The 23,458-nt window shown below is 44.1% G+C and overlaps 1 protein-coding gene across 2 annotated transcripts in view; it reads left to right on the forward strand.

Annotated features, from left to right (window-relative positions):
- The window catches only part of RPGR (retinitis pigmentosa GTPase regulator), a 951,931-nt gene that overhangs the window by 144,801 nt on the left and 783,672 nt on the right, over positions 1 to 23,458 (forward strand). For both annotated transcript variants that reach the window (XM_069636551.1, XM_069636550.1), the window contains exon 3: positions 14,051 to 14,143. In XM_069636551.1, coding sequence (XP_069492652.1) covers positions 14,051 to 14,143 — 93 coding nt within the window. The remainder of the gene's footprint in view (positions 1 to 14,050; positions 14,144 to 23,458) is intronic.

Genomic DNA, 23,458 nt, shown 5'->3' on the forward strand with positions numbered 1-23,458 from the left:
GCTATCCGGACCCCTAGATATTTAAAAGTAGTTGTTTCCCACCTCAGCGCCAGGTCCGGAAAATCCTGCCCAGCTTCCCTTCTGAGTTCCGCAAGAGAGAAAAGACATGTCTTCTGCCTACTAAACATAATCCCTGACATTTCTGCAAAGGCGTCCAAGACCGCTAAAATAATGGGGAGATTGTGGGAAGGCTTACATAAATATATCAAAACATTGTCTGCATACAGCGATATAAGATGTCTAGTGCCTCACACATCTATACCGGCTCCCAAATACTCTTGTCTCGGGTATACTGCCAGGGGCTCCAGCGCCAGTATATACAGCATCAGTGAGAATGTGCACCCCCGACGGGTTCCCCTTTGTAGTTTCCATTCCTCTGAGATGCACTTCCCAGATTTCACCCTAGCCGCCAGACTGGTGTACAGTAATTTAACCCACCGGATGAATGACTCACCTATCCTAAAACCTTTTAGTGCCACATACCTCCATTCACAAAAAAAATGAATCAACGGCCTTAATAACATCGAGTGATACAACCACTAGGTGCGCCGGCTGTCCGTTGGTCTGATCTATGACAAGCTTCCACCTATGTAAATTAGAGACCGTGCTAGGGCCAGGTACAAACCCTGTCTGATCCGTGTGTATTATGGTGGTTATAGCTTTGCAGGGGGCGACTGCCAATATAGTAGTTAGGATTTTAGCATCTTAATCCTGTATGGCCAGAAACGGCTGTGCATTGCTTTCCCTGGCACAAGTGTGGCAAGCATTTGAACCTTTCACCAAGAACGGCTCTAAGTTTGATTTTCTTTCATCTGAATAATAAGAAGTTATGCCCTGCATTCAGAACGGCTCTGTGTTTGCTTTTCTTGCATCTGAATAACAAAACAATGTATGCACTATATCAAAAACAGGTTGGTCTTATTGTTAATTCACATGAGGGGCAAGGATTTCTACATTGCAACCCGACAGAGCTTTTGTGTTCACTTTCATGTGAACCGCAGCGCTCAAAATTCTGCAAATGAAAAAAGAACTGGTTGGCTTTTCCTTTTTATTCCGTGTCAAATCAAAAGAACGTTGTGCAGGGCCCCTACCCCTCTATGTCCATGGATCAACAGTAAATGAAAACTGTGCGCAATCCTCAAAATAACTAGGTGGTTGCCCAGGTCTTCAGATAAGGCCCTGATGTACTTGCCATAGTTAGTGTTCCATCAGAATAGGTCAAGGATCCACAAGGTGCAGCTTTCCAGATGTTTTGAACGAAACTCCCAGGATCCCTCACCATTGACATTGCTTGATAGGCCAGAGTTAAAGTCCAAAACATCAGAATGGGCAAATGTTGCAGACCTCTGTAGTAGTTAAGTCTGGGATGTGCGTGTGGGTCTATGAATAGAAACATCTGGAAGGAATTTCAGCATTTCGGCTGATCTTTTTGGTATCTCAACTCCTCTCTGTGTGGTTGTTTCCTAGTTTGGAAACAAATGAAGAGTGCATCTTACAGCGGAATCTTTCTTCCTTGTTTTTCCGATTGCTTATTTTGGTTGTTTCGCGCAGCCCTGCAAAATCCTCTGCCAAGCAAAGCATTTCCCAAAAACCATGGCTCACTGTAAAATATCCTCTGCTTTAAGCATGGTGTCAATACGCAAGCAAAAAATAGTTTTTCCTTGTTCAATTTGTAACAAATTTTCTAACCCCCATCAATGCCCCTTACAGAGTAATAATAGCATTAGACTGTATTAGCAAGAATGACCATCAGATGTGATTTAAGCGTAAGGGTCATGAAGCTGAATTTGCAATATTGACTAGCAGGCAAGAGAGCATAAGTAATGATAGCAATTGGAGTAGTTGTTGAGGGTTGACCCTCAGGTGGTTGAGCAATAGTGTTGAATAGGTAGGGATTTGTTAAAGTGATCACCAGGCGATTAGCAATATTGATTTTATGCAATAATATTAATAAAGAGCACCAGAGTAAATTGGCTCTACTGATCTCATGCAGGAGCATCAAGAACTAAAAATAAAATGTTGTTGCTCACGTATCCAATCCAGCCCCAACTTATCCTTTCTCACAGATATAACGCTATCCTCACAGCACATCGTTACAATACCCTACAATACATCAATCGACATCCACATGTGTGTACACTTTTCAAGCAACCATCCCCAATGGCACAGTCCAACTTTTCACCCCCACCCCACTCGCGATTGACCCCAATCAGTCATGGCAACACTTGCAAGCCGCCACACCTCACGGGGACATCCACACCATTCCACACATTTGCAGTCTCCCATCCACAACCTCTCAAATATACAAAAAAAAGTACCATCTTCAATCTCAGACCCATCACAAAGCTGAGTAGCATCAGGAATAGGTGAACACAAAATGGCATAATTAATGTAGGGTTTATGGGGTTCTTTACAGGGTGGGTCAAACAACTAATGAACGACAAGGAAAAAAGCACTTTCGAAGCTTAGCAACAGGTTGGCTTCTCCTACTTCCCAACCTGTAGAGTTTCTCAAGTGGGTCCCCTTTCTCCCTGGGTAACTCCACCTGTGGGATCAGTCTAGCGGGCTCCAATGACTTCAACAGTATACTGTGATGAATCTGATGTCATCACTCCTTTCTCATGGCAGCCTCTCCCCATGTGGCCAGTAGATGGCAGCCGCTACCTGATCCTGAACCTGGGGGCAGCTATATGAGGGAGGATCACAAGGGGAGAGGTGACCCTCATAGGGGGAGTTGACATCAACACATGAGACATGGTATCCCACTTTCCCTTTTAGGGAGGCTCCTTCTCTTCCTCATGCCGTGATGGCATATTGCACTGACTCCCTTCAACCACCTACGAGACCTAATGGTGACACGATTCAATGTTCTGTACATAACATACCAAGATCTGCCTATAATTCCCATACATGTAGAAATACTGGGACGAGGAGGCTGAATGGAGCATTGAGGATCAATAAGAATGAAAAGCACAAGACGCTCACTAGTGGTTGCAAGCGTGTGTAATAGGTGCTGGGATATTTAAAACCCTTACGTAGCAAAGTGAAGACAGAAAGCTGCTTGGGGAGGTTTTGCCCTCTAGGTGCTGACCGAGGGACCACCGAGCCAAGAAGTCAGTGGAACTAGCCAGCTCAGGGAGAAGGCAGAAGATGGAGGACTGCAAGACCCAGTTCGCCGTGTGGAGACCGCAGGAGGAAGGATAGAAGAGACTTTCTGACAGGAACTTGGGAGCAGCCTCAACGCCGCTTGAAGACGGAGAGAGGCTCAGGAGGCATTACCGCAGAGGGACCAAAGAACGCGCCTACCAATCAACCTACGGCTTGGCAGACCCACTGCCTCTCATCCAAGAAAGTACAATCTGCTTACTATCTCACTCATGTTCATTCAACCTATGCCAACATTGCTATGCCTTTTGTAACCAGTAAGCAATGCCGTAACTTGTAACTAAGCTCACTCTGTTGTAACAGCGCCTCTATGCCCTTGGGCTGCTAGTGCGCGTTATAAATTCAAATAAATAAGTGTATAACCCAGATCACAAATGGAATACCTGGCAGAAGAATACGTCTGGCAAAATCAAGTTTGTGAGCAACTTTATATTAAGGTGAACGAAAATCTGGCAGGTAAGTACACCAGGTATCCTACGAAGTTGAGACTTCTATCCAAGTTGCTTTGTGTACAAAATGTTTTGTTTGTTGACCAAAGAACTCCAAGGAAGATTGATGCTCTTAGGAGTTTGAAGTGTCCTGAAGAGGAACCAAAGGAAGGGAGACATTACCAGGAACTGTGAACACTAACCATGTAGATTACAAATTGAGCTAACTGGTTAAGAAGGATCCCGGCAGGGAAGTATAGCAGGCAAGTTCAAATCTATAAAGTAAACTGCAAACATCAAGAGGAGGGAGTAATATTCTGGAATTGTAAGACATTTGTTTATCCTGTTGAACTTTGTATGACTGGAAAAAAAACCTGGGGATGGGAGACATTCCCAGTGAACACGATCTGTGAAGGCATCATGAAGCAAGACACATGCAATGGATTCAAAGTTCAAAGTAAAACATTGTTTATTAAATGAAATGTCAGGATGGTAGAAGGCCTAACCTGCCCTGTGCTAAGGTGGGATTTCCCTACCTGAACAAAACTAAGGACTGTCTGAGTCAAAGAGTTCAACTTAAAAGTGTATACGTGTCCAAAACCTCTTTGCCCTTACAACTAAAGCCAACCAATGTGTAGGGATGTCAATAATGAAAGAAATGGTGATCAACATAAAGTTCTGAGCTTCGCCCAGCTCTTAGCTTCCTTTTCAGCTCCCCTCCCCCATTTTCACAAAGGTTCCACAAAAGTCTCAAGATTACCTTTCTCAAACTCAAACCAGTTCCAGAAATCCTTGGGGTTCCCTTTTCCAATTTCAAGGCAACAAAGTTCCACACAATCCTCAGAGTTTCCCTTCCCCAAGTTCCAAGCAACACAGTTAAAAAGAAGAAGGGTCCTGACTTGAGACTCCGTCCTCAAGACAGCATTTGCAGTTCATCAAGCCTCAGGGTTTCCTTCCTCAAGACTGCAACGTAACACCTGGTATTTGTCAAAGTTCCACACAACTCTTGGTCAACCCGACCCTCCTTCTCGATAGCATCACCAGTTTGCTTACAGTGCTTCTCCTTGGTTTACTTCAAAATGTGTTTTAGCTTTCATAATTTAGGGCTCACTGGTCTAGGCACAGTTCTCAGACCACACGATCCACCCATCACAGGTCGCGCAAGTAGGAACCCTAGGCTCTCCAGGTTACACGAGTTAATCTGTACTTGCCCCGTGTACAGATTCACATTCATTTGACAAGTCTCAACCTGTTGACTATATGGGCAGTTTCACACCTTCCTGGCTTCTCGTAGTTATCCTCTTAGCTTTGCTCGATGGAGCAAGAGATGTATGACACAATTGTGTCACACATCTCTTGCCAGTCTCTGGCCTTGCCGCACTGTATCTAGTAATAACGTTCACTTTGTGATAGTCATGTTCATACCCCACCTTTTATTCTACTCTTTCACACTTTCGCTCTTTACTGCAAGCTGCTTTCAAATGGGCACTTTCCCTCTTGGCTTTTATCCTCTATTAGCTTTGCTCAAAAAGCTTTTATTCAGTTCTATATTCAATATGCATACTTTGGCTTAGTTTCAAGTTTTCCATTCAGTTAGGCATTTAATATACACCCACCACGGCTGCCTCTTCACGACACGGGTACCCTGCTGGTCGCTTCCACGCAGGCCTTCCTGTTGCTCTCTCTGTTGCTTCAATGGTCTCCTTTTACACACCTGCAACCACTCGACAGGTTGCAGGTGGGGACTCGCAATTGCACTTGCCTGAACATAGTTAAAGGGACATGCCTGACCCTCACAGTACTCTGCAGACATCTTACTCATCCCAGTACCAAAGTGGTGAAAGAATGTTGGAGTGTTCATTACTTTTAGTTGCCGCTTCCTCATCTCAGTACTGTCAGAGGTTAAATGTGGGGGAATGAGGGTAGCTGTTGTACAATAGCCCACAAATGCTGGGGAAGGGTTAGGTTTGTCCTCAACAGTGTAAGGGGGGTACCATGTCTCGCTGGTGGGAATCCCACTCCCAATCCCCAAGGACCCTCGACCCAAGTGATCTTCCCTCGCTTCTCCACCCCCGGGTGCAGAATCCAAGAGCAATGGCCTTTCCCTGGCCACCTGAGCAGAGGATCAAGGGGAAGTAGGAGTGAGGATACCCTTAGGTTTCTCACATTGGGAGCCTTTTTGTTGAGGTATCCCTTTTGTTTGATCTTAAAAAGTGCACACATATTAAAGGCTAAAGACATTACCCTTAGCACCTTAGAGTTACTTTTATAATGTGAGGGCTAAGATAGGACTTTGGACACAGGACATGTTATTTTTGGACATCTTGACATTGGACATACCCTTAGTTTTGGTTGAGGTAGGGAAATACCTCTTAGAGTAGGGATAGTGAGGCCTTTTTCCAACCTCTTTTATTTTGAATAAAAGTGTACAGCCAAAACTATGAGTCTGTGTCTGCGTCTCATTCCTGGCACCTCACAATACATTTAATTTGAGTTTAATAGTATAGTGTCTAACAATGTCTGCAGGGAAATTTCTTTTTGAACTCAATCAGATTCCAAAACCACTTGGGGATATCACCTCCTGCCCCACAGTCCACAAATTTGACAAGCAAAATAGGTGTAATATTCTGCATTGAGTAATGGCTTCACAATCAGTCCTGTGAGTTTTTCCTTCATTCTCGCGAGCACCTCTTTCATGCCTCTTGATTCTGATCTGGTCATCTCCTTCTCATTCTGGTTTTTGCAAAGCAGCTTTCTCAGTGTTCTTCTAGTTCATGTGTGCCTGTAAGATAGCCCTCCAACTACCTGGAACTGGGAATCAGGATGGATGCAACTTCCCTCAGAGGTTGTCATCTGTGAATTTCTAACCTGGATTCCCAGTCTCTTGCTCGCACATCATCTCTCTGCCGCTGGTGCTGGCTTGGTTTCCCAAAATCCAAACGTCTTTGCGATAACTATCTTCTTCCCAAAGGAGGGTCGCTCTTTTCTTCTACCTCTAGCCCCCCTCTCTCTTTGTCTCCTCTCCTGGGTATCTCTAAATCCAAGTCCCCTAACTGCCTAATTCCTTCTGGTGCCCTGGTCCTAGCTTGTTCCTTGAACTCATGGCATAGCCTTCCTCCTTGATGATTCCCAACTTTCTCGTTCCTGAGGAAGCCTCGGTTCTATCCTCCTCATTCGACTTTCCTGTCTCCCCCCGTGCACCTTCTGTTCTTTGTGTTCTTTGTCTGTAGACTCTCATGTTTTCATCGCCCCTCTTTGTCACCTCCACGGTTCTACTGCTTTTCCACCTTGCTTCCACCTTAGTGCTCTCCCCTACTTCCTCCTCACTAGTATTTATAACTCTCTGCTCACTTCTACTGTCAAAATATTTTATGACATTCCTTCTGCCGTTTTCTGTGTAATTCCTTCTGATCTCCTTTGTGAGGGCTCCTGCCAACCTTGTTCTCACCACCACCTTGACCAACATCCTGCTCACTCCTCCTACCCTCATCCTTGTCAGAACTTCTTCCAACTTCAATCGCACTACCTTGACTGACTTTCTCACAGTCTTGCTCCATTTCCTAATGTTCCCTCCAATATTCTCTCATGGACAATTATCATTTTGGAGCCTAGAATACAAAGGTAAACATTTTCTACAGCGTATATATATTTTCCCTCAAACCTGGTTCTGTGTTTGGGACATATTCCGCCCACCTGGTTCTGCCTTCCGTATAGAGTTGTAAGGTGTAGTTAGTGAAGGTAGACATTTAGGGCCGTTACCCCAGTATACCCTATGAGGGAAGTCAAAATGGTTTGAGGACGATAGGTATTCTGCTAGTACACCATGTAATCTCTTCCTGGCTGGGGGATATGCTGCTTTTGCTTTATGGGTTGCTCGGTATTGAATGCATTGGAGCAGTCATTTGTTTCTGTGGCTCCTGTAAGGGTGTAGAAGTAGGAGACTGGCACACTGCTTTTGGCCATAGACTTTTATTAGATAAAAATTAAAAGAACAAACTCTACATGTCCCGATTTCTAAGAGGGGTTTCCCTGCCTCAAACAAAGGATTCTGTCAAGAGGTCCTGTCAAAAGCAAGGAGTCCACAGTCATTTCAAACCTATTTCCTTCCCTTACACTCTAAATAAGCTAAGGAAAAAAGGGGTGATCTTCTTGGTCCAGAAGAATGGTTCCCTTCTTCTGGACAACACTTCAAAATTCACTTATAAGAAAGAGGAAGTGTTCTTCTTCAAAGGATCAACTTAAAATCTCTCAACAGGGATTCCTTGGAGTGGGTCTCCGCCAAGGCATATAGAAAATAAATTCTTGTAATTTCAGAATAAGGCAGATGCCGTCGCCTCTTAACCTTACTCAGGTTTCTCAAAGTGCCTAGACAATGACTCCCTTCCCTTCTCCTGGCCTTCGTTAGGCTTTTCACGATGTTCATAAACCCCCGGCGAATTGTCTCCCTTTCCCTAGCTTCTCGTTCTTGGACTCAGTTAACTTGACTCCCTTTTCTGTCAGGTACTGTGACTATGAAGATCAACAAAGATGCACTGAGGTATTATAATGGGTGTGGGTCCCAGGCTCACACTTTTTCTCCTCTTTGTACAGTCTACCTGGTGCACGCTCCTGCCAGGCACTAGGACTATTAGGAATGGTGAGGATTCTTCAATGGGTGGAGGTCCCAGACTTGCATGTACAGTCCACTTGGTATACTCTCCTGCCAGGTATTCCTTTCTATTGGGTCCCATAGCCCTTTGGTAATGGTTTCTTTTTCGATTCCGGGTCCCATACCACTTTTGTATCAGTTTCTCACTTGCGGGTTCCAGACCCTGGTTTTACTTCAGTACATACTTGCTATGCTCTCCTGCTCTCCTGCCAATCCAATATTTTACTTCTGTTGTGTACTCCTCTCTTCCCTCAGACATCTCACTTCAGGGTCCCTGACCCCAGCTTCTATTGATAAAGTACTTGGGATACTCTTTTGCTAAGTATTCCGACGAAGGAGAGGGTGTTTTGCTTCCTTATACCTTTGCTGCATTCCCACTTCCCTTGCTTGTTCACCCCTATCGAACCCTGAGCCACTCCTTGGACCTTTGGTGTCAGTCGGGTGCTCAGCCGGTTGCGGTTGGTGTCATGGTTTGCTCTCTGAGTGAAGTGTAGTGTCTCCATTGTCTGCCCCATGCTTCGGTCGCCTCTCCCACTCTGTTGTGGTTTGAATGGCGTTGGTGTAACTCCTGTCACTCACACCGGTACCTGGTAGCCTTCCTCTGCCTGCCGGACTTTGACCATTCCACCTGGGAAAGGGATTCCGTTTTTTTTCGGCCAGCACCAGTAACTGACTGCTTTCTGTTCTCGCTCAGATTCGCCTGTCTGCCTTTTGTACTTCCTGGGTTTCTCTGATGACTTCCGGGTATTTGTGACACTCAATATAGATTTGGTAGTAGTCCTGAGCAGGTAGGCCACAGTGAATGTAAGGTGTTACTTTTTAGAGAGCTGGAGAATATTGCCTAAGTTTTGCCACCGTTCAAACACAGCTTCCTAACCAGGATCCAGCTGTAGTTTTTCACAATGTATGGAGAGATGACCCTTGTGGGATTGTTGTTTTTATCCATTTGTCCCATTATTTGTACATTGTCGGCATAGAATTGGAATGGGAGGTCAAGTAATTCTGTGGAGGATGCAAGGGTCGATTAATATTGTGATTATTGTGGAGATGGATGAAGTTTGGGGTACTCTACAAATGGGCTAGCTCATGTTTGAAAGGAATCGGTTCATCTTTGCTTGATATGGTCTGTTCTGAAGGAAGATTGGAACTATTTAAGGGCTTGCTCATCAATACCCATTTCATACAGGTGGTGGGGAGTAAGATGGGAATGGTCCACAGTGTCGTCATAGGCGAAGGCAGTGGATAGATCAAAAAGCATATGCGCTGGATAGTCAATAGTTGGCTATTTTTGTAATATCAGCATTTTTAGAATGGGAATAATTACTGCTTGTTTCCATGGATACGGTACATGTCCCTTGCAAAGTGATGTATTGCAGAAGGCTTTTGTGGTTGTGCATCCTAGTGCTCTTTTATAAAGCTAGCTGGACATGGAGCTCTGAGCAGCCAAAGCCTTTATCATAACCACCAAGCTGTTTGTCCATTTGGTGGTATTGTTATCAACTGTCTTTCCACTTGAGTACTCTTGTGAGTACAGCCTTGAGGATTTGTTTTGATACTTGAGTGTACATAATCTTAAAGGTGTTAGAAACAGCAGGTACCAGGTTACGCCCCATGTTGGGACTAGAACATTTGTAGTTCAAAGGGTGGGTGCTTTTTTACTTAATTTTAGCCAGGTAGGTCCAGATGATAGAGGATGCAGAGGATAGATTGTGCAGAAAGCCAGGGTTTCTAGAGGGATCGGGGGCTTAACGGAGCGTAACTATAGAGTTAATTCATTAGACCATGTGTGCAGTCTATATACAGCAAGAAGTGACATAAACATGTAGAATAGTACTTACCTTTCAAGATCAGTGAGCTCTTTCGTCTATCTGTAATTGCGGCTGCCATCTTGAACTCAGGAAGAGACTATGTGCCATTTGACAAGCGTGAATTTCCCTTTTTGCAACCTACGATTAAGAGAGGAAGGGGACTCTGTCACGTGGTGTGAATGGAGCCCAATGGGAGTGTCACCTTTCTGGACTTTTCACACTTCAGCCTCTTTCTTCCACCATAGAGTCTTAAGAAATGTAGATAGCCCTACAGAAAAGGTGATTGGCAGTCTTTTGTGGATGAATATTTCCTCCTGACCATTTCAATGCAAAATTCCATTATTTTTGGGTAAGATGGAGAGTGTCCATTGTCAATGCACTATGCTCCTTTCAACCTTATATGTGCTCCTTGGCTTTTCACCCAGATCATAGCTTTCATCTCTGCCGTACTGAGAGAGGATAGTCTCAATATATATATCCTTATCTAGAGGTCTGGCCATTTGATTCTCCATCCCTTCAGCTAATCCAAGAGTACTTTGAGAAGTTATTAGCCTTCACCTTCATACTTAAACTTTTGTTTAACTCATCCAAACCTACACTTATCCCAAACATTCTCTCTTATCCCAACTTGGAAGATATGTGTTGTTGGTCTCCTGCACTGCCATTGGTCCAGAGTTTTCCTACCACTGAAAGGATTCGGGAAGTTATATCAACTGCTCAGAACTGTCCATTTTGACCACGGCCCTTGCCCCTCAAGTTTAAGTGGGTTGTTTTTATTCATGTGTACGAGCTGCGCCTTATGCCTGTGAACCTTACACTGCAGGTACTAGCCCGTTGCTGAGATCAAGAAACACAATCTCAGTCCACGTTCATAAAGGTGCTGCAGTAAGTCTATGCGCATATGAAGTGGTGGCTTCAGGAATGCAACCTATCACCAGAGTTCTCTTCTCCCTCCAAATCCTCAGGTTTTCTAAATGGATTGATAAAAGATTTGGGTGGGTAAAGGCTTGAATGTGCGCTATGCTCACTGAACTCAATTGGGTGCACTGAGCCGCGTTACACGTGTCTTTGTACTGGGTTCCCACCAATTACGCAGTAAATGATTGGAATAGATAAGAGTTATACACAGTAACACGCTCTACCCTGAATTAATGTCCTTTGAAACGAAAAATTCGATCCATAATATTAAAAGTAATGGTTCTATTTAATTGAATATCTTCATACAGAGTCAGCCGACACGTGTTTCGACATAGGTCGTCCTCAAGGCTGACAAACATTGATGCATACAAGATGTCAATTGATATTACGCAGAATGTAAGATAAGCATTGTGCACATATTGATGTGTAATGAGCATGAGAACCAAACATTAGAAATAAAAATAAGTCAAATTTCCAAATTCACATACCCCGAATTAGTTGGGTTGATTGAAGAGGAGGGACAGGTCAGAAGCAAATAAGAGATAAAAAAACATAAGTAAATTAATTATACAATCTAGTTCACAGAGTCCCTGCCATGATTGGTTCCATATAAATTATAATGGATTCCAACTAGATTATGTCATACCGTGTTACACATCACATTAAAATCCATCAAGGTTTGCATAGTAATTCCATATAATGATCAGGGCTCGATACCCGGACTGAACAAAGTTGCTCCAGAAAACGCGAGCGCTACATTAGCATTCAATATATACTGGTGGTTCCTTGTCGAAGTATTCAGCAATTGGTCCTGATGTATGTCATCATTGCGCATGTGCTTTGGGGAGAACACTAATCCCCGCGCATGTGTGGACACAGTATAGTGTCTCTATACGTCGCGTATGCGCATGGGTCATGCCGCGTATAAGAGCGGCAATAATACTGCACATGCGCAAATAAGGTTTATGGAACAATAATCTCGAGTGCATGTGTGAACAGTTTGCAAACTGCCCTTGTTAACGCGCATGCATATCTGGCTGCATCGCTAAATGGCCCTGGTATTGAAAAATGTGCGATGCCTAAATTATAGATAATTAAAATGAATATAGTGTCTCGGGTTCCTATAAATAAAAAATAAATCTAGTAATGTTAAAGTAAAACCCATATTTTATTAATGCAACATTGAATTAATCATAATTGCTAGGAATTGGAATTAATTGTGAGTGAACTCTAATATACGACCGATCATTATAGTATTGATCGGACTATTACTTTACTTTAACATTTCTGGATTTATTTTGTATCTATAGGAACCTGAGACACTATATTCATTTTAATTCTCTATAATTTAGGCATCGCGCATTTTTCAATACCAGGGCCATTTAGCGATGCAGCCAGATATGCATGCGCGTTAACAAGGGCAGTTTGCAAACTGTTCACACATGCACTCGAGATTATTGTTCCATAAACCTTATTTGCGCATGTGCAGTATTATTGCCGCTCTTATACGTGGCAGGACCCATGAGCATGTGCGACGTATAGACACACTATACTGTGTCCACACATGCGCGGGGATTCGTGTTCTCCCCACAGCACTTGCGCAAAGATGACATACATCAGGACCAATGGCTGAATACTACGACACGGAACCACCAATATATATTGAATGCTAATGTAGCGCTCGTGTTTTCTGGAGCAACTTTGTTCAGTCCGGGGATCGAGCCCTTCTATTAAGGTGAGCGTATTGTTAGAGACTACACATATTAGATAATACTTTATTCCTATAATAGTTTAGTGACCTCAACCTTTCCTTTTAGCAAACATATCAGGGAGTATTGAAGAACTTTGAAAGTGACAAGTTCTCTTCATTTGTTCAACTACATTCACACAAACATGGTGAGAAATATTCTCTTTATTCTTTACATCCATATGCTTATTAGTATAATAGCATTACAATGAGCACAATTTGGATTAATACGTAAGAAATTCAATTGATTCAAGATCATTATAGGTATTCCAATTAGACTCATATAGCTATTTAACCACTCTGTACAAATAAACGGCAATGCTAGTTACTTTGTACATAAGGATTATTACATTTGAGGATGTGTGAAGATTTTACACACAACCTGTTTGATCATTATATAAAATTACTATGCAAACCTTGATGGATTTTAATGTGATGTGTAACACGGTATGACATAATCTAGTTGGAATCCATCATGATTTATATGGAACCAATCATGGCAGGGACTTTGTGAACTAGATTGTATAATTAGATTGTATAATTAATTTACTTATGTTTTTTTATCTCTTATTTGCTTCTGACCTGTCCCTCCTCTTCAATCAACCTAACTAATTCGGGGTATGTGAATTTGGCAATTTGACTTATTTTTATTTCTAATGTTTGGTTCTCATGCTCATTACACATCAATATGTGCACAATGCTCATCTTACATTCTACGTAATATGAATTGACATCTTGTATGTATCAATGTTTGTCAGCCTTGAGGACGACCTATGGTCGAAACACGTGTCGGCTGACTCTGTATGAAGATATTCAATTAAATAGAAACATTACTTTCAATATTATGGATCAAATTTTTCGTTTCAAAGGACATTAATTCAGGGTAGAGCGGGTTACTGTGTATAACTCTTTCTTAATGGATGGCGGCATATATTTTGGTCACTAAAACTCCATGATATATATAGACTATCTCTCCTAAAGCGATATACTAATTTATTTTACATGTAAAATACGCAATAGTACCCTAATGTACTGCTATTCCATACTTATGGGAGAAGGGAATTCCAACCTTCGCTAATGGTGAATAATGTCCATTTGTTATAATAAGGTGTCCAGGGAGGTTATCGTGTTTCACCACCAAATCAGATCAGACTGTACAATGTTTTGAGTCTTTTTGTATTCAGTAACATATGGTTGATTCTGCACCTACTTTCCTATTCAATTTCCATTTAATGTACATTAGGAAAACCAAACTAGTATAGAAAATACATTCCTGGAAGTTTCCTTCAAACACTGATTTCTAAATTCTCTATTTCTTTGCTTTGTTTTGTTGTAGGAAATGGAAAACTGTACGTGTTTGGCTGTAACAACTGGGGCCAATTAGGATTAGCAACTGGCAATACAGTAACCAAACCATCCTGTGTAAAAGGTTTGTACATTTTCTTGTTTAGTTTTTCTAAATTGCTCCTCAGATGAAGTGACGTCTGTGACATTTCTGTGGCATATCTGCTCATTTGCTAACTTGTTGATAAAAGAAAGGAAATTGTGTATTTATCAGTAGTGTTTTTGAAGAAAACATTTAGGCTTCGAAGAAGCACATTACTGACACTTTCTAAATTAACTTCATATGAAACATGCATTACTCATGCCACCATATCTTTGCTGAAGTGTTTCAAATCTGCAAGTAAATAAAAAAAAACTTCTAATTTCATAGACCCTATTGCTTTTCTGGATCTTGCAGACATCTTATCTCTTTTCTTCTACAACAAGATCAAAAATATCCAATCTAATTTCAGTAAGCAGATTCGATCCTCTCATGAGCCCCAAACACTCCTCTTTTTTCAAACATGTCACCCCTCTTTACATTATAAAAGTAATGTTGAAAATGATTGTGTATTCTGACATAATTTCCACTGCCCAACCACTACAACAAAAGAAAACATTGCTCCTCTAGCACCTGTGCTTGCAGCCCTCAACAACGGCTCTTTTGAACATTGGAGTGTTCATCTCTGTCTGAAAAAGACTCTCATTGGATAAGTGTTGGTTCTGTCCATCTAATGCTCCATCGCCTACACTCTGTTCGTGGGCATGATCCTTGCAAAAATGGTCTGCCATCAATTGGCTGATTAATGTGAATCCTTGAGTTTACCCCTTGGCCATCAATCAGATGCTGGAATTAGGTCTCTTATTCATGAGGGAAGAACTCCTGCAAACCCAGTATTACCAACACTCCAACCATCCTCATGCTGTGGCGCCTGTCTGCAGATTTTGGCAGTGTGAAACTCTCTTCATTACTTAAGCATGTTGAAGCCTCTTTGGCCATTGATGAAAGCGCCCTAAAATGTAATCTTTTTTTCCTTGACATCAGGGAATTCAAAGTCATATCAGGGGATTTTTTGTGAAAAACTGGAGTGCTCAGGATTCTGTACCATTCTTGTGGCTCTTCGGTGCTTACATGAAGCCATTAGCTGTCCTTCTCGCCCCTTTCTCTTTGGCCTTTGAAGCCTATACGGATGCCACTGCGATTGATTAGAGGGACCCTAACCCCCCTACCCACACATAATGCAGTCTCATAAAGTCCCTTGTACAGGATTCGTGCTAGGTAACTCAATCCTTCAAAGACATATCTCACCTCTTTTGGATGCCCTATACCTGGTCAGCACAATTGGAAATGATGCTGGTGTTACCTAGGTTGCTGCAGACATTCTTTGTCTTGTCCCCCAAGTCTCACATTCGCAAAGTCAACACTGTCAGAGTTACACAATGGGCCTGTCACAAATTGCACATCAAATACATTCAGCCTCCCTCCCCTATAATGCTTGTTTATACTTAGACAAACTGGAGGACTCCTGTTTACATTTGACTATGGCATCACTTTAGAACTTTGTAAACTGTGTCCACTTATGCTGAATGGCCTATATGTTAATAGACCTTTTATCTCGCTGTAGAGGTTTCAAGAACTTGGAATGTTAGCATTTTAACACACATTGCTAGATCATAGAATATGGGGTGTGTGACGAATCTGGACAATTGGTATTTCTCCCCAAAGAGGAGCCAACCCCTGTGTGTCTAGGGAGGGGAGCTCACTACGCAAGACAATCCCTTGGGCTCAAGGCAAGTGAGACCTCACTGGGACAGACTCCTCTCTTGGGAACAAGGACTCCTATTCCAAAAAGGAACTCCCAATCCAAACCACCCTTTCTGCATATATTAATGTTGGAAAGACTTTGGCATTTCCTGTTATAAACACAATTAACAAAGAACCTTCTCTGACTCTATTGGCGTCAGGTAATGCTGAACATAGCCTGAATGCCATGAATACAGAAGACAGACACAATTCCATTCACTTCACTGACGTGTATAAGGAGAGAGACTCCCAGGTAGGGAGGAGAAAAGCAGCTACGCAGAGGCGAGCATCCACCGCATCGACATCCTGGAGTGGCAGAACGAACACCTGAAGCATGGCATCCTTCGGAACCAGGGGCCGAGGTTGAAGAAGAGACTGGGAGGGGAAACAATCCTGCCTCGCCTTTTGGTGCGACCACAAAGGAGTTGTAGTGTGCCGGGAAGCCAGTAACAGACGTCGAGACCAGATGGTGTGAGGGAGCCCAGGTCGCTGAACTCTTTGCAAGTCTCACTGTAGCTACCAATACTACTAGCCACAGGAGAAGCCGACGAAGTAACGGGAACCTGCGAGACCCGACAGAGAACGTACCGCTGAGAGGTACCAATGCCTGGAGTAAAAGCTACGAAGCTTGACGAGGTTACGGGAGCCTGGGAAACCCAACGAAGAGCATAGCGCTTCAAGGTATAAACATTGTGAGCAATGGCTATGAAATCTATCAAGGTTACAGGAGCCTGGGAAACCCAAATATTCAAAAACCCTGTGAAAGTGAGATTGAGAGAAATATGAACATTGTGATTAACGCCTTTGAAAGTTATCCAGGTTATGGGAACCTGAGAAACCTGAGTGTACGAATAGGCTATAAAAGGGGAAAAGAAAGCGACATGAACACTTTGAATTAGGGCTGAGAAAGCCATAGAAGCTATACAAGTCTGACAAACCAGTGGTCCATGTTTCTGTCTTAGTTGTGAAATACCTCTCACCCAAAGTGAACACATTAGAGTACTTTGTAAGTTTATGTTCATAATTATCTTTCAATAATACGGCCTATGATCTCAAACATTTGAATAACAGATCTAGGTGGAAAACTGTAGAGTCGTTTGAAATCTTTCTATTTGCCCTTTGCTCTTATATCTTTTGGTTATGGTTGAATTCCAATGCTGAATAATGTGGCAATTGTTTTGCATTCTTGTTAATGAAATGTGATGTCAGTGTAATTTATTAAGCTGGACAATCAATAAGGAGGATTAAAAAAAATACAAGAAGCAATTAAGAGCTCCATCTGAGATTTCGGAAAGAACAAAAAACATTGCTGTTAAAGACAACCTCTTCTTGACCTAGAATGGAGATTTTCCAAACTCTTTGTTTATGAAGTCTTGATTCTCTTAAAGACACAGAAGTGAGCATTATGCTTCTTTCATTTATTTTCATTTCAGAAAAGAAGCTCAAGCAGCACAAAATATAATCTAACAAATAAGTTGGAACAGTAAACTGCCATGCTGTACAGTAACAACAGCCAATTGGCTCCTACAATTCACATCATCCATATGCGAGTAACAAGAAACAAGACAGTTCTCTTAAAATCACGTGCCTTTGTGCACCAATGACCCAGGCTCCATTCCTATAACTTCCTTGGCAACTGTAAACTTCTCCTCTTTCCTTTGCTATAAGAACTGCACTCTTGAAATGCCAACTCTGAACGGAAGAACTTGGAACCTTTGTGTCCTCTGGACTTTACCTCTGGAACCCTTCGGTGGTGATCTACTCCTCTGCTGTCAACCTCTCATGATACTTTCGCCTCCGTACCATCAACAGAAGGTAGACCTTGTTATCACATTTCAAGCGGGGCATCACACAGATTGTACATGCAGCTCATAGCTATAGCTTACACTCTCAACTTGTGCTGAGCTAGAAATGCCCTGCGCAGCCCAGCTCTCTCAACACGCTGATGGCTATTCATCCAGCATCATCGTCCCTTGCTATGAAAGCATTGTCGTACAAGCCGCTTTCAGGCTCCTTTCCTGTACACGGCTGGCAGGTATAACGCTTGCCTCCGTGTCTTTAACAGAATCAAGACTGTTTTACCCAAAGATTTTTGAAATCTTCACTTTCATGTCAAGACCGTTGGCAAGAATTATGTTTGATGAAAGCTAACTTACCCCTTCTGGTGTGGGTTGGACTATCAGCCTCAAATATATATCTCTTAAGACTGACTCACACAACCTGCTGGCCACCTCCATAATTTCCTTCAGACAGATGCCTGCATGGAAGGCATTAGAAGCCATTGCATTCCTGGTTGAATGCGATCTTATCCGTAGGATTGGAGATCACTCTGGAGTTACATTTTGTGCAATATTACTCCATCTGGCAAGAAAACTCTGCCTGAAAGGTTGAGGACCCACACATTGGACACCCATCTGCAAGACACCAGGCACAATATGGTTGTCTGTTTACAAGAGAGAGTCATCCTCGATGGGGTTTCATTAACTCGCCAAGCCTGAAGCAAGTTCAGGACTATGTTAATGCCCCATAACATGAGCTTTTGAGGAGTCTGCAGACTAGCATGTGTTTGCCCACAGAAGCTACCTCCACCATATCATGTCCTGCCAAAATAGCCGATATGTAATAATTGATTGCTAGGTCGTCTTTGCTGCTTGTCCACAGTTCTGCCAGAACATTTTGAACTCACTCTGGAGGTGCTGCAATAGGGCCAGTTGGCCATGTAGCCTGTGGTGGATGGAGCCCAGGATTTCCTGATACTTTCTCCAGCTTTTACCAAAAGGGAGTGACCCTGGGGTTCCAAGGTTGCAGGAACGCATCTACCACTTATGTGCTGGGACCCTGGCCTCCAGCTGAAGAATCTCAGCAGCTGTGTATGGAGCCGAGATGTGAACAGATCTATGTGCAGGGGCCCCCACTTGCTGTCCAACTCTGAGAAGAGATGTTGTAGCTTCCAGTCGCTGGAATTCTCCAGATATCTGGAGTTCCAATCTGCAACTATGTTTGATAGATGTGGAATATGCTCCGACGTGGCCCAACAGGTTCTTTCCGAAGCCAAAAGTCTTTCACAATTTTGGCTAGCAGCCTGGACCTCATACCGCCCAGGCTGTTTATGTACCATACGGCTGAGACGTCCATCTTTAGTTGAATGTAGCATCTGACTCTGTTCGAAACTAGGGCCTGTATCGCAAAACGTCCCGCTAGGATCTCTAAGCAGTTGATATGCCGGGAGAGCCCTTGCAGAGATAATTTGCCTCCTGTCTAAACCACCCGCAGCATGCTCCCTTACCAGAACCTGCTTGTGTCCAACTCTACCTCCAGGTCCGGCATTGAACCAAAGATCGCTCTGCCATTCCAGGCGTATTCGAGCCACCAAGTTAATTCATTCTTGACCCGACTCTTGGGGGAACCAGTTGTTTGTATGACAGTCTGCTCTGTAGGTGCAGAATCTTAACCTATTTAAAGCCCAATAATGCAAGGGTCCTGAAAAAAGATTGCTTGTATTGAGGCTGCTAACAGCCCTATCACTTGAGCCAGGTCCCTGGGGGAGATCCTTTCCTCATCCAGTAAGCCTCTGACTTCTCTCTTGATGGTTCAAATTGTCTTCATCTGGAGATTTGAGTCGCTTTTCGGGTATCTACTGCGACCCCAAGAAAATCATCATCTTGGTTGGAGTCAGGTCGGATTTCTCCGTTTATAAGGAAACCGAGGTTCTGCAATAGGATTGATTGCTGTGTGTGCTTGGGCTTCTAAAGGTGCCTTGTCTTGGGACATGAATATCCTGATCCACTGTTCTCTGAGGAAGGTGGCCACTGGTTTTATCAGCTTGTTAAACACACAGGTTGAAGGGAACAACCCGAATGGCAGGCGCATGAATTCCCAACATCAGCCTGTCCACAGAAACTGAAGGAAGCGCCTGGGAGCTAAAGCATCGGAATGGCCACATAGGGGTCATTCAAGTCTATGCGTGTCTGCCAGTCTGCTCGTTATTGGATATCTTGGAGCATGTAAGTGGCCTCCATCTTGAAGTGCGGGTACAGAACCACTCGTTGAAGGCTCCGAGGTTGGTTACCGGCCTTACCTTCTCTATCATCTTCACTAGAAAGAGGTTGCTAAGGAAATCCTGTGGATGCCTGCGTGTTATGGATGGAGCCCCTTTCCTGTTAAGGTCCTGTATCTTCATCTAACAGCTTTCGGTACTACCAGGACAATGAAATGGGAATGGAAGGCTTGCCCAGGGCCAGCGTGCCTATCAGTTCTTTGTGGAAACCCTGCATTGTCTGTAAGACCTAGGCATCGCTTGATATACATTTCCAATTGCGCTGAAAGAAGGCTGTGTGGTCCCCCTACTATTCTCTGTTACTACAGGTGCTGCACAGTTTCTGATCACTCACTTGAGGCTGTAATTGGGGCTCTGTGTGCTATTCTCAAGCTCTTGCCTCTGGTCCTGCGGCCATGGGAATGAAAGAAGGCATCAATGCGCTGATCTTGCCAGTATTGGTATGCAACTCTCCCCTCTTTGGGGCCTGTAGTCCAGGTTGTAACTGACCACGCTCCTGACCACGACCGGCCTTGCCAAAAATCTTTGATGTGAGAACTTGCTTTGTTGTTGGCTGGGCCTTTTCCTGCACCATGTAGATTCCTACACACTTGGCAGTTCCTTTGCAAATTGCTCCTCAAATAGGAGGCCATGAACTACGGACCCTGATTCCAATGACGATAGCACCCCGGGATGGGTGTCAATTTTCACCAGCATCCCTTTTTTGTCTCCCAGTTGCTATGGCACAATTCACGGACAAGGCAGACTGCCCTCTGGGCCCACCTTGTTAATGTGGAAGGTTCCACTGGATAACTGGTATCTTTGGCTTTCTGAGCCAGGTCTAGGACCTTTGCCAGGGGCCTGCAATGTCTGTGAGCAGATTTTGCCAGTCACGCCATGCATGATCTCCCTTTCTTAGGGTCTTCCAATGACTTGCCCAAAAACGTCCGCATCTGTGGATCGGTTTCAGGTGTTAATTCTACCTTCCGCTTGGTCTCGGTTTGTGCGTATTCTTCCCTCAGTTTTGCTCTCACTTGTTTGTCAAGTGGCTTCCATAGGCATTACTTCAAGTACTCTTCCACTTGTGGAGACAGGGAAAGTCTGAGGATTCAACGTTTATCAATTCCTATGGGTTGAAGATTTCATCTGCTCTTCCTTCACTTCCTGCCGGTGGCGTCAGCGTCCCTCCTTTGGGTCACTCGTGACTCACTGGGCAACAGGGTCGGTGGATCAAAGGACCCCTCTGATCTAGTTCACACGTCCGAGGTCGACGCTTCATCGCCTGTTTTATCACTGTCCTCTGTATCATCCTCTGGGAGTGAGGGTTGCAGGATCTTTTCTCCCTCGTTCCATTTAAGGAAAGCACTATTTGGTCTTGAGAAAGCATACCCTGCTCCTGACTTACTGGGAGCGTCCACATGCGTGCCAGAGATGTCATACAAGCTCTCTGTTTATTTGGGGCCAAGATACATCACCCTTCTTCGAATCTTAATAGAGGGTTCTAACTCCTGGGGGCAGTGTTGCACTTTCTATTGAGCTTCCTGGTCCTAGCTGTATGCCATGCAGTGCACACTTAACAGTCCGCCTCAATACTAGGCTTGACAATTCTCAAGGGTCTGTGTATTATAGGTTTTTCTAATATATTTGTATTTATATGCGGGCTGCCCTCCTTGAAGTGCTAAGAAGGGGAGGGGGGGTTTTGGGTGTGCAGCAAATGCTGCCAAGTCTGGCGAGCGCGTCACCTGTACAGGGCCACGCTCGCTTGAGGCAAATCGGCGCAGCGCTCCAAGCGTGTTGAATGATGCCCGCCCCAGTGGATTCCCACCCCACACTAGCGCACTGTTTGGGCAGCAGAGAAAGAGGAGAAGGTTCCGGTTGCCGAGGAAGCTATAGAGATATAACCATTGGTCATTGGTGCACGGAGGCACATGATCTTAAGAGGACCACTCATTTCCTGTTACTCCCTTATGAATGATGGGAGTTGTAGGAGTTGTTTAACAGTTGTTGCTGTACAGCATTTTATTCTGCCTTATTTGTTACATGTCCTTTTGCGCTGTGGGAACTTCTTTTCTGAAATGAGAATCAAAGAAAGAGAAACATAATACTCGCCCCCGGCCTTGACATTTCAAGGAGCCTAGTTATTATCTAGCCCTTTGGCACGGTTTTGTGTGTTAGGTTTGTGTCTTATAATTATGAACTTTTCCAGATTGCCTTCCACTTTCCCTGCATTCTCTTTCCATAACTGTGGTTAACAGCATTTATTTTATCCATTGATATTAATATCCTTGCACTTGTCTACTCTGTTTCCTCCAGCACTTATCCGATCTGCCATGTACCAAAGCTGTGAAGGATCAGTCCCTCCCCCCTCTCCCATTGTTATTCTTCCCTTCACCCGTCTCCCTTTTCCTTTTGGACCCCTCAAAGCGATTGTATTTCAGCACGCTGCATTGTAAATTAACACCATATAAATGTTCTATTGTGAAGAACACTTTGTTTTTGCATACACCGGAGCTTTGGAGGCTGCCAAGTGATTCACAGCACTGCGAGTCACTCAGGACTCTTGCTGCTCGTAGCTTTGTTCCCTGGAGGGGGCGGAGCCTGTCGGAGCCCACGTGAAGCATCATGTGACCGGAACTGTCTTCAAAGCGCACCCGTGTTCACCCGCGCGGCGTTGAGCCCGGGAGGGGTAGAGGGCGCCGGCTGTTGTGCGGCTGTTTGGCGCGTTAATCCTACTGGGGGAGACTGCGGAGAAATCATCTCTTTGATCCCTTCTGAGTGCCCACATATTTCGTGCGGTGTGCACTGGTCATTCGGTGTACCCAGGTGGAGTCTTGCACCGTAACAGCCTGAGTGCCTCCACGGCCAGCATCGCTGCACCCTATTGCAATGAATGCTCAATCAGGCCAGGGGGGCCCACAAACCAGGAGAAAAACGATCCAACAACGACGGATGCAGAATCCGTGGACAGCTTTGAAGGCAGACGCGGCCTTGGACACTTTAAAGGTAAGCACTGTTACACGAAAACGTGCATCTAAAGTGCCAGCAGAAATTGTCGAACTAATAGGGAAGAACCAATCAGTGTTAGCTTCTGTGTCCCTTTCCGAACTTTCTGTGACTCCTCCTCAACATGCTAAATCCTCCGACGCACCAGCCACAAATACATCGTGCCCATTAAGAAGCACAGTGGTGGCGGAGCCGGAAACAAATAACAGTTGCTTGTCAACAGAAAATATCAGGTCTCCTGCTACTTCACCAACCTCTAGCCTTACCAACCCGACTGCTTCTGTTCTAACTCCCGTACAGCCCGAGTTACCACTACACATTGCAGGAAATCAGACAGTTGATAGAGGAGACCATATCACGTCCGATTCCACCCCTGACGGGGTAGCGGTGGAAACGCGGTCTGAGTCGGAGCTCGGATCTGGTGAGGCCGAAGCAAACGTTTTATCCGAAGTAGGTGCCTTGTCAGACAAGGCCGCCCTATCACAATTCTTACAGGAAATCCATGCTACCACGGCTGCAACTTTGCCGATGGCAAGCGACCCACATCTGGAGTATTCTAACATCACGCACTCAAGCCT

This window comes from Ambystoma mexicanum, chromosome 7p (genome assembly GCF_040938575.1).
Source record: "Ambystoma mexicanum isolate Mex_15411 chromosome 7p, UKY_AmexF1_1, whole genome shotgun sequence".
Taxonomy (NCBI): domain Eukaryota; kingdom Metazoa; phylum Chordata; class Amphibia; order Caudata; family Ambystomatidae; genus Ambystoma; species Ambystoma mexicanum.